Source organism: Bos grunniens, chromosome 8 (genome assembly GCF_055505025.1).
Source record: "Bos grunniens cultivar Pamir isolate PY7600 chromosome 8, Bosgru_T2T1.0, whole genome shotgun sequence".
Taxonomy (NCBI): Eukaryota; Metazoa; Chordata; class Mammalia; order Artiodactyla; family Bovidae; genus Bos; species Bos grunniens.
In genome coordinates, this window is record NC_141172.1 from 95,051,226 (window position 1) to 95,063,253 (window position 12,028).

At 40.3% G+C, this 12,028-nt stretch overlaps 1 protein-coding gene across 1 annotated transcript; it reads left to right on the top strand.

Moving 5' to 3' along the window:
- The first annotated feature begins 1,300 nt into the window (after positions 1–1,300).
- Positions 1,301–2,600, top strand: TAL2 (TAL bHLH transcription factor 2). The gene has a single exon (XM_086315794.1). It carries the CDS (start codon positions 1,446–1,448, stop codon positions 1,761–1,763), a length of 318 nt encoding a protein of 105 aa, XP_086171920.1. The 5' UTR covers positions 1,301–1,445; the 3' UTR covers positions 1,764–2,600.
- Positions 2,601–12,028: the final 9,428 nt, after the last annotated feature.

Consider the following 12,028-nt stretch of genomic DNA (forward strand, 5'->3'; position numbering starts at 1 on the left):
CTCATAGCACAGGGCCTAGCACAGAGCAGGTCTACAGGAAGGGTTAAAATAAAGGAACAAAGGTGGCAGGAGCCAGGAGGTTGTATAACCAGACTTGGTTATAGAAAAACAAGATATTACCTTCCCCCTAGTATTCACAATTCAGTATTTCACAAGTCATTTTTATTTATAAACATATTTTTGTTGTATGTATTCCTCAACACTTTTATAGCCATTATCGTGTGTCAGGCACTGTTGAAAGTGATTTACAAATATTAAGCTTATTTAATTCTCCTAATAGCCTTTGTCAACCACCAGTGGCTGCAGGGGTTCAGCAAGGGAAAGATATGGGAGGCTCTGGGATGGCCTGGAAGGGTTTGTAGGAATGGAAAAGAGGGTTTATTCTGCTCTTTAAAGATTGTGTAGAAATAGGCAAGAAATCAGTGAGGAGGGAACTCATGGGACAGAAAATGCAAAGGTATGGAATTGAGAATACTTACTACTCTTTGGGTGGGGGTGGTGGCATGGGGGATAGGAAGGGACCCTCTGCCCAGGTTGCTGAGACTGGAGCAGGTGGCAAACTGATAGCCATGAGCCAAGGGTACCAAATGTCTGGTGCTGGGTTTTGGCTTATTTCCTGATGTGCCATAAACATTGCCATTGATGTATGTTAATCCAAGCCACCTGAACAAAGGGGCCCGTGCCTCTCAGAGGAAAAAATGGCACAATTAGGATTGGCAATACGTGATAACAATCACCTCGCCGACGGTTGGAAAGGTCATCCAGATTCAACCTTGGGGAGCCTGGCTATCTTCTGCAGCATCCATATCAAATTGTCGCCCTTCACCTGCTCCTTTTCTTTGTTTGTCATGCTAAATAACCCCATTGCTATTCTTCATATAACTGAACTTCAAGATTCTCCATCACCCTGTTCATCCTCCTCTAACTGTGGTCTGGTCTAGACATTTTAGCTCTTACGCAGTGTGCCCAATCCTGCAGATAAAGTCCACCAGCCAAAAGAGTTGTGCTGTCACTGTCTTCATTGCAAAAGTTATGTTGTAAATGAAACCTACGATCACAGCCCCCTCTCCCTATTAACAAATATATATTTTATTCTCATGTGTACTCAGTCCTATGCTGTGCCTGATTCTGAACACTTAGGAAGAGTTGGTTATAAAAGAAGTAATGGGAGTATTAGGATAAAACCACCATTTTACCCAGAGGCTTCGAAACAACCAGGGGAGAAAAGCTGACAGGAAGTGTTCTCACCCTGCCCTTCTGCCGCATTTTCTTCTCTTGTCACAGGAAGATCCACAACACCTGGAAATGAGGCAGCACATCCCCTAAGATCTGGGTGGAGAAGATGAACAACTCAAGCTCCTGGCAGGACATGGGCTACCCAGCAGGCCTCTGACAAGGTGTTGGCCCTCAGGGCCCTTTCTCTTTCCTGTCTCAGGAACTCCAACATGACCAGAAAGATCTTCACGAACACCAGGGAGCGGTGGAGGCAGCAGAACGTCAACAGTGCCTTTGCCAAGCTGAGGAAGCTCATCCCCACTCACCCTCCAGATAAGAAGCTGAGCAAAAATGAAACACTTCGCCTGGCCATGAGGTACATCAACTTCCTGGTGAAGGTCTTGGGAGAGCAGAGCCTACAGCAAACAGGAGTGGCCGCTCCAGGAAACATTCTGGGCCTCTTCCCCCAAGGACCCCACCTGCCAGACAGGACTCTCCTTGGTGACTACCAGGTTCCATCACCCGGCTCAAGCCACCACATTCCGTAATAGTGGGGCTCTGGCTGTTGTGACCCTAGGCAGCACTGGTTCAGAAGTCACTAGCTGTCAACAGCCTTTTTGCAAGTACCAGAGTCAGCATGGTGAATAATTTGTGAGGCATGAACTCAAGCTTCATAGGAGGTGTCTCATGGTCAGCTGCAGAATGCTAAAAGGAGGCCAAAAGGGAGGTGGTCACACATCCCCTTCCCTGGGGGCTTCAGGCAGAGCAGCCTGTATCTGTTGATTTTATAAATCCAGGTTCCTGCATAAGATGTTGTTTTTGGGGAAAAAAAGACCCTTAGACTAAAAACTGGTTTGAAAATCACTGCTTTATGTAATATGTTTTCAGTTGTAAGAAGAGCTTCCTCATAATGGATCGCAGATGGATGAGTAGAAAATGCTGCCCTCTGAACATATTTTAAAGTTTGTTCTGAAAAATGAGGCGTATCTGATCAAGAGTAAACAGCATAAGACAAATGAAAAGATAGCCCTTGCAGAAAGCAGCCTGGAGACTTGTGGGGAATCTGTGGATAAAACACCCTTCTGACGCGTGAGGACCGCAAGAAGGCAGCAGATGCGTGCAGGAGAGCTCTGCATCCTCTGTCTCTATGGAAATGTGAGGTGTCCTTTGCACTGGACCACGAGTATATGCGTTATCACTAAAGCCAAATGGTAGATTCTACCTATGAGAGGAAAGGACATGATAATTTGTGAGAGCTCATGGTTTTCTTATGAAAAGAATTCAACTAAAATAGTTTTCCTAATCCTTTAGCTTCACATGTCAGGTATTGAAAACTTTTAATTCAGCATGAGTTCTTGATGATTTAAGACCTGTGAAATTCAAATAGAATGATGAAAATCTAAATATTACCATTTAACAGCTCATTTAACAGAGAGCTTAACAAAAGATTTAGAGTAGACAATAGGAGTGTAATACCAGACTCTAATGAATTGAGGGATGTGTGACTTGTTTTCCCCGCTGAGGAGCATTAGCTCAGTTTTACACTTGGAGGGGTGGTGCCCACAAAAGAATGAACGACGTGGATCTGGCAGAACTCACAACCATATGCCACCATGATGACGCTTGGATTCAAAAATGAATCCCATAGTTAAGCCCAGAATACAAATAATGTCATTTGATTGTCTCTGGAATGTTTTATTTTCCCAAAATTATTGACAGAACATTGGTTTTAAAACCTGAACTATAGGTAGGAAATTGATGGGTTTGAGATTATGTATATACAATAGAGGAATTTAAATTTTCTGCCCACTCTAGAAAGAAGAGATTCAATTTATGAAAGGCTGAAATGAACCTCTTTGGTTTGGTGATCAGAAGAAATGTGGATGAGGCATCCTCAAAATCTCATTCTCAAAACAGCAAGTTCATAATGTCATTAAACTCTACACAGCATTCACACTTACGGCACAATGCATTTATTAAAACAATGCATTTAGGACTTCCCTGGTGGTCCAGAAGTTAAGACTCTGCACTTCCAGTGCAAGGGGTGTGGGATTCCTGGTCAGGGTACTAAGATCCCACATGCCGTGTTAGTTAATTCAGTCACTCAGTAATGTCTGATTCTTTGTGACCCCATGGACTGCAGCACGCTAGGCTTCTCTATCCATCTGTAACTCTCAGAGCTTACTCAAACTCATGTCCATCAAGTAGGTGATGCCATCCAACCATCTCATCCTGTGTCATCCCCTTCTCCTCCTGCTCTCAATTTTTCCCACCATCAGAGTCTTTTCCAATGAGTCACTTCTTCGCATCAGGTGGATTGGAGCATCAAAGTATTGGAGCTTCAACTGAAGCATCAGTCCTTCCAATGAATATTCAGGACTGATTTCCTTTAGGATTGACTGCTTGGATCTCCTTGAAGTCCAAGAGACTCTCAAGAGTCTTCTCCAACACCACAGTTCAAAAGCATCAGTTCTTTGGCACTCAGCTTTCTTTATAGCCCAACTCTCACATCCATACATGACTACTGGAAAAACCATAACTTTGACTAGACAGACCTTTGTTGGCAAAGTAATGTCTCTGCTTTTTAATATGCTGTCCAGGTTGGTCATAGCTTTTCTTCCAAGGAGCAAGCATCTTTTCATTTCATGGCTGCAGTCACCATCTGCAGTGATTTTGGAGCCCGAGAAAATGAAAAAAAAAAAAAAAAAAGCATGCTGTGTAGCATGGACAAAAAATAAAAATAAATAATGAGAATAATAAAATAATTTTTTTAAAAAAGAAACAATGCATTCTTGTGTGTAGGTCCTTTCTTTAAACTGCATTCAATAAACATCACCACACACCCAGAGTAGTCCAGGCAAACACAGAAACCAGGGGATTCCCCCAAATTTGCATTTCTTTCTCATGAGCTTTTATTGTTCTCATGAGCTTATGTGGACTTAAATTTGTCCCCAGACTACCACGTGATATCACATCTCAAAACTCTGGTGACAGTTGTCAATTGAGTAATACTGCTTATTCTCTCATCTGGCATTAAATCACATTAACACTTTTGACAGTATTTTTGTATTGTGCTGTGCATCAGTCATATCCGACTCTTTATGATCCCATGGACCATAGCCCATCAGGTTTCTCTGTCCATGGGGTTTTACCAGCAAAAATACTGGAGTGCATTGCTATGTCCTCCTCCAGGGGATCTTCCCAGCCCAGGGATTGAACCTGGGTCTGTCTCCTGCATTGCCAGTGGATTCTTTACCACTGAGCCACTAGTAGCTTCATCTGAACTGTAGCCGAGGAAGGCACAGGAGACCTTTTTGTGTGAACATAGGATTTTACTGCTCTTCTCAGAATGAGTGCACTTCTCTGCTGTTGGGGCCTTGTCTGCTGTGCTCAGGGGGCCTTTCCACTGAAATGTAACTGAGTGCCGCTGAAAAGTCATGAGGAGATTGAGTATCATTAAATTAAATGAGGGGAACAGTTTTTTAAAGAAACTCTACAGAAAATTCCTATGATAAGTGAATAAACATTTAATGTATTACTTAATATAATTCATCTCAAATTATTCTTTTTGCAAGTTGAGTCTTAGGCTGTCAAGTTGTATTAGGTTAAAGTGACTGTCAAAAGGAATTGTAGGTACCTGTGTATCAGAAGCTTGGCAAGGTACACATGAGACTGGAAGCTAATTCTAAAATCACTCCACAGCTTTCCTTGGTGTCCTATATTTACAGCTGACTGGAGTAGTAAGAATTTATGGTTCAAATGAATTATAGTTCACTGATGGTACATCTCTTTATGGATCATTTGAACCCAACAGAAAAATTTAGACCAATTATATCACCTGTGCTTCCCTATTACTTGTTCTGCTATGGACACCACTGGAAGCTTCCAGAAACCAGGTATAACAGGTCCTTCTATTTATATAGATCATTAGATTGGCTTGTTCTACTTCTCACTTTACAGAGGAGAAAACAGTCCAGAGAGTTTTGAAGTAACTTTCTAGTGGTCACACGGACAGTTAGTGGAAACCCAGAACATAGTGCAAGATCTCCTACCCAGCATCCAGTCTATTCAGCCATGAAGGATTTTAGGATTGGAAATGGACAAGCATCTTATTACTAGGCTCATCTCTTTGCAATACTGTTCGGTGATCTTCTTCATATGCCTCTTAATTGAAATTGAATCAATGCGCTTTATAGAATGGGATTAGAGGTACCAACCAAAGATTTTATTTGTTGATGTTTTGAGAGTTTTTAATCATCGATTCTAATTTGCTATTTAACTATTAATTTATTGAAAATAAATTATTTAAGAAAAGAAATTGTTATTTTTTTTCCTTTTTAGAAAATATTTCACAAATTTACTAAGCATACCCTCCAATCTCTCCATTCTCACAACGAGTGTCCTGGCTTTGAACCTCACTCCTTCTGTTATCTCTATTCTAAAAAAATATAGCATTCCCTGATTAGTGCCTCCTTTTCCTTCACTTTCACACAGCTTCCTAATTGTCCTTCTCAAATCACAACTACAGTCATCCCCAGCTATCAAACCTTCAGTGTCTTGTCCACCAGACAGATACTGTATCCCAGCAAACCAGGCCCTCTGTAGACTGGCTCAGCATACCCTTCTTTTCACAATTGCCTGAATGTATCAGACATGCTAAGGAAACTGCTTCACTTGATGGTCCCCAAACACTCTCCACTCTTTGATACCTCCAGCTTTACTCTTGTGAGTCTCTCTGCTTGCACTAAATTCCATTTTCTAAAATCCTTCGTGACTGATCTTAGATACCACTCTTTCAGGAAGCTTGACTCATCTTAAACACCATCTTACATGAAGTCCTCCTAGATTTCCACCACTCAATATAATCTCTTCTTTTGTAGAATACTCTTATTGCTTCAAGACCCTTGCTTCCTCTTCCCTGTATTACAGACATCTTGTGTATATTCTGTCCCCAGCAACAAGATCTCCTTGAGGGCAGTGACAATTTATAACACTGAATCCTCACAACAACCCTGCCAGTGACTCTACTTTCAAAATGAGAAAACTAGATCAAGACTGGGTCCATTAAGAATACTTCTCTAGCCTCTCTTAAAAGATAACATTGAAATGTAACTTGAAGGAATTCACTGGCAGTCCAGTGGTTAGTACTTAGCTTTTCACTGAGTAATGGCCTGGGTACCATTCCTGGTCGGAGAACTAAGATCCCACAAGCCTCACTGTGCAACTAAAAAAAAAAGAAAAGAAAATGATGCAACTTTGCATCTTGAACAAGCTGAATTTCCCTGAGAAATCCAAAGTCTAAAGCTCTTTTTAAAAGTTTGTTTCTCAGAATTTCCATTCAACAAGGCCTTCGCAGCACCTGCCTGATGAGGTTTCACCACCTAAGAATGGCTTGAGATGACCCAAACATATGTAAGTTATACACAACCGGCTTTGTCCTTAAGAGGCTAAAGGATGAAAGGAGCCAGGAGAATGGACAGCTTAACTCCTGACCCATAGGCCAAAGGTTAGCTGAAAGTCACATCCTTAAATAAAAAGGTCAAAGATAAGGAAGGAATCTAAGAGCTCAATGGCAATGCAAAGTGGGGGATTTAAAGTGGCAGGTGCTAGGAAGGAATGCCAAGGGGAGAGTGTGGCTAAAGGATTATAGGAAGCCAGGGTGTGGCCTCCTAAACACAGTTTCCCTTCTGTGACTGTTAGAGCTTACTATAAACTGGGAAACTTTCTGTTCTATTTTCTTTTTGTTGCTAATGACCTATCACTAGCATTAAAATCACTAGGTTTAAAATTTTTTTCTAGATTTTAAAAAGCACTAGATTTTTACATAAACCTTAGTTAGGTTTGTAATCTATCAAATAATATTTAAGAATTTAATTTCGAGAGCTCAAGGGGGTAGTTGAACTAGGCAAGCTGTAGAATTGCCTTTTCTGGATAATTTTAAAACTCAGCATTATCCAATATGTTCATACGCTTGAACCTAAGTAACTCTCCTTCTAGGAAGCTATCATAAAGAAGTAATCAGAATTATGGTCAAAGGATTATCTGTGTGGGTATCTATTTCAGAGTTATTTACAATGTAAGTAAAAATAAAATAAATTTATAACAGTAAGAGTCAGAGCCAAGATTTGCTGAACATATTTGTCTACAATATGCTAGGTACTGTGACAAGAGCTTCTAGCATATCAGCTCACCTAATCTTCATGACAATTTATACAATTTATATTGTTACTGTAATATCAATTATATGTTTTGTTCTTATTTCACAGATGACAAAACTGAAATTCAGGAGATGATTTTTTAAAGGATGAATTTTTTAAGTTTTTATTTTATATTGGAGTATAGTTGATTAATAATGTTGTATTAGCAATGGAATATTACTTGGGTATAAAAAGGAACACATTTGAGTCAATGTGTTGACACAATGAGTCAACCTCTAATGAGGTTGGTGAACCTAGAGCCTACTATACAGAGTGAAGTAAATCAGAAAGAGAAAGACAAATACCATATATTAGTGCATATATATGAATCTATAAAGTTGGTACTGAATAGCCTACTTGCAGGGCAGCAAAGGAGATGCAGACATAAAGAACAGACCTTTGGTCATAGTGGGGGACAGAGAGGAGATGACTTGAGAGAATAGTATTGAAACATATACATTACCATATGTAAAATAGATAGCCAGTAGGAATTTGCTGTATGATGCAGGGAACCCAAAGCCAGTGCTATGACAACCTAGAGGGGTAGGATAGGGAGGGAGATTTCAGAGGGAGGGGACATGTGTATGCCCGTGGCTGATTCATGTTGATATGTGGCATAAACCATCACAATATTGTAATTATCCTCTGATCAAAAATAAAAGTTAAATAATGTGTTATTTTCAGGTGTACAACAAAGTGATTGTTATACATGTATCTATTCTTTTTCAAATTCTTTCCCCACTTAGGTTTTACACACTATTGAGCAGAGTTCCTATGCTTATACAGTAGATCCTTGTTGGTTATTTATTTTTTTTTTTTGGCTGCACCACATGACATGTGGACCTTCCCTGACCAGAGATCTTGTGCTCTTTACATCGAAAGTGTGGAGTCTTAACCACTGGCCCACCAGGAAAGTCTTAGCTATCTATTTTAAACATAGCAGTTTGCATATGTCAATCCCAAATTCCCAATCTATCCCTCTCCACAACCCTTCTCCCCTGGTAACCATAAATTAGTTCTCTAAGTCTGTGAGCCTGTTTCTGTTTTGTAAGTAAGTTCATTTGTATGATTTTTTTTTTTAGATTCCCTATATAAGCAACTCCACATGATATTGGTCTTTCTCATCTGACTTACTTCACTTAGTATGATAACCTCCAAATCCATCTATGTTGCTGCAAATGGCATTATTTCATTCTTTTTAATGGCTGAGTAATATTCCATCATATGTATTACCACATCTTTATTCATTCATCTGTGGATGGACATATAGATTGCTTCCATGTCTTGGCTATTGTATACAGTGCTGCAGTGAACACTGGGGTGCATATATCCTTTCAAACCATGTTTTTCTCTAGGTATGTGCCTAGGAGTGGGATTGCTGGATCATATGGTAGTTCTATTTTTAGTTTCTTAAAGAACATCCATGATGTTCTCTATAGTGGCTGTACAAATTTACATTCCCACCAATAATGTAGGAGGATTTTCTTTTCTGCACACCATCTCTAGCTTTTGTAGACTTTTTGATGATGGCCATTCTGACTGGTGTGAGTGACATCTCATTATAGTTTTGAATTGCATTTCTCTAATAATTAGCCATGTTAAGCATATTTTCATGTGTCTCTTGGCCATCTGTATGTCTTCTTTGGAGAAATGTCTTTTTAGGTCCTCTGACCATTTTTTGATTGGGTTGTTTGTTTTTTGAATATTGAGCTGCATGAGCTCTTTGTAAATTTTGGAGATTAATCTCTTATCAGTCACAATGTTTGCAAATATTTTCTCCCATTCTGTGGGTTACCTTTTCATTTTTTATGGTTTCCTTTGCTGTGCAGAAGCTTTTGAGCTTAATTTGGTCCCATTTGTTTATTTTTGTTTTTATTTCCATTACTCTAGGAGATGGCTAAGAAAAGATATTGCTGCAATTTATGTCAAAGGGTGTTCTGTCTATGTGTTCCTCTAGGAATTTTATAGTATCCAGTCTTACCTTTAGGTCTTTAATTCATTTTAAGGTTATTTTTGTGTATGGTGTTAAAGGATGTTCTAATTTCATTTTTTTTTTTTTTACATGTGGCTGTCCAGTGTTTCCAGGACCGTTTATTGAAGAGACTGTCTTTTCTTCATTGTATAGTTTTGCCCTCTTTGTTGTAGATTAATTGACCATAGGTTTGACTATTGCCAAACCTATGTGGATAGTGAGAGCACCTTTTATAAGGATACCTCACACTGCTGCCTTTTCTGCCACCCCATTATTCTATGTAAGAGGATGTGTGAAATGCAACTGTTTCAGCCCACCGCCCAAGGGATACAGTGCCTGTCAGAGCTCATGAGCTTCTCAGGCCTTACTCCATCTACTTTTCACCTCTTTTCTCTGAATATCAGGCCTCCAGATCTCCAGATCACACTTAAGGTATTTCACATGTTCACTTTGGCTTCTGGCAAATAGAAATTCTTTCCTTACCTGCCTTCCTAGACTAAATTTCTTCCCTAGCCTCCAAAGCCTCTGAAAACAGCCTCCCACTGTCTTCCTTGTTCCTCTCTGAGAGGCTGTATGACTCTAGGCTCCAGGAGAAAGGATGCTTCACCATAGAAATGGAGGATAGACATACTGGTGAAAAAGAGAGGAGATAAAGCAGAGGAGAGACAGTTATTTGGACTAGAAAACTGCACTGTGTTTGGCTATCAGGATACATCTACCTGGACACACGACATAAGAGAACTGAAGATGGCAGCTTGCAGGTGGAGATGGGAAATATAAATGCCTTGAGGAAGGGTTATTCATATTAGTTACGTGTTTGCTATGTGCCAGACGTTTTATAAACGGCATCTTCAATACTTCTAACTACCATTTAGTGGAGGTATTTGCTTTAATTTACAGTCAGGGCGATTGTGGCTTTGAAGAGTCTAGGAGACCAACTTAAGATTCATGCAATGAGCAAGCAGCAAGACAAGGCTCTGAATCTATATCTGCCTTTCAGCACAGGCCAAATCTCTCTGTGTTCTTCTACCTTGAAGAATAGAAACCTCGTATGGTTTCTAAGTGGACTTGGGTTTCTAAGTGGACTTCCCTGGTGGCTCAGATGGTAAAGAATCTGCCAGCAATGCTGGAGACCCTGGTTTGATCCTTGGGTCAGGAAGATCCCCTGGAGAAGGGAATGGCTACCCAGTTCAGTATTCTTGCCTGGAGAACTCCATGGATAGAGGAACCTGGTAGGCTATAGTCCATGGGGTTGCAAAGAGTCAGACATGACTGAGCAACTAACACACACACAGGAAGTAAGGCTCACTGCCTTACTTACAGGTAGGCAATGATTGAAATGATTTTTTTTTTAAGTACAGAGTAATTTGATTGGTAATTTGGGTTTTCTATCCACAAGAATTCTTTGATAGAATAAATTATCCAAAGGAAATGGTGGAGGTTCTGTTCCTATTATGTTCTCCAGGGCATGAAAGTGAAAAGTAAAAGTGAAGTTGCTCAGTAGTGTCCGACTCTTAGCGGCCCAATGGACTGTATGTAGCCTACCAGGCTCCTCCGTCCATGGGATTTCCCAGGCAAAAGTACTGGAGTGGGGTGCCATTGCCTTCTCTGTTATGTTGTTGAACACCACTTTAAATTATTTTGAACACCACTGCAGAAGATGTATCAACAGAAATGAGCCTCCTCTATCTGGCCTTTGATGTTCACGTTGTAAGTCAGATTTAAACGAGGTTTCCTTTTACTCTCATAGAGTTGGACACATTCAGATGTTCTCTTAGCATCATGTAAACTGGTGCAGAGGGTCAATCTTCCTAGTGAGTACAGGGATGTCGTCTCAGGACTCTTTCATCTTTAAGGGTAAAAAAATCTTTCTTCCAAGTGGGAAGGGTAGAAGAAATCACCTCTTGGAAATTCAAAATTTATCACACACATAGATTAGGGTCCTTCTTATTTTTCAAAATAATGAAAATTTCATTTATACTCATAAACTGTCTATAGCCAAGAAAGGAACACTCAGTCAAAAAAAATTCCCTGGCTTCCCCTATTTTAACAGTTTTGATAGCTGAGTTTTCCTCTTGTGGTTTCTAAGCACATATCACCCACAATCCTAAAACAACTACCATCACCCAGCTTTTTTGTTTGTTTTCTTTTCCGGAAATAAAGGAAAAATACAGAAGTCCAATTCAGCAAGTACTGAAATCAAACATCCACTGAACTTTGTTCCCAACAAGTAAACCCCTTATCAGTCTCTTGCAGAGATTCTAAAATGCTTATCTCGATAGACCCGATTATGGGGCTGACCCACTCTCAATGCTGAGTAGGAATCAAATGGGCATTCTCTTCTGTCAGCAAGCCCCGCTTTGCGATCCAGATAAATCAATTAATGGGATGCAGAGCCGCTGTCCTGCCTTTTTCTTCCCCATACTTACCTCCCCCAGCTCCCTCGGACTTCTCAGTTCCCCGTTTAATACCATCTAAGAGTCCTTATTTACAAGAGGGCTTGTGCAGGTGCAAGCTTTCAGGCCAGCAGCCCAGGAACAATTGTCCCCTCTGCCCTTCCAGCTCCAGGCTCCCCTCTTTGTGAGGCACTTTTCTTTTCTCTGTTTTTCAGACGGAAAAAAATGCCCCTCAGCAGCTCATCTAA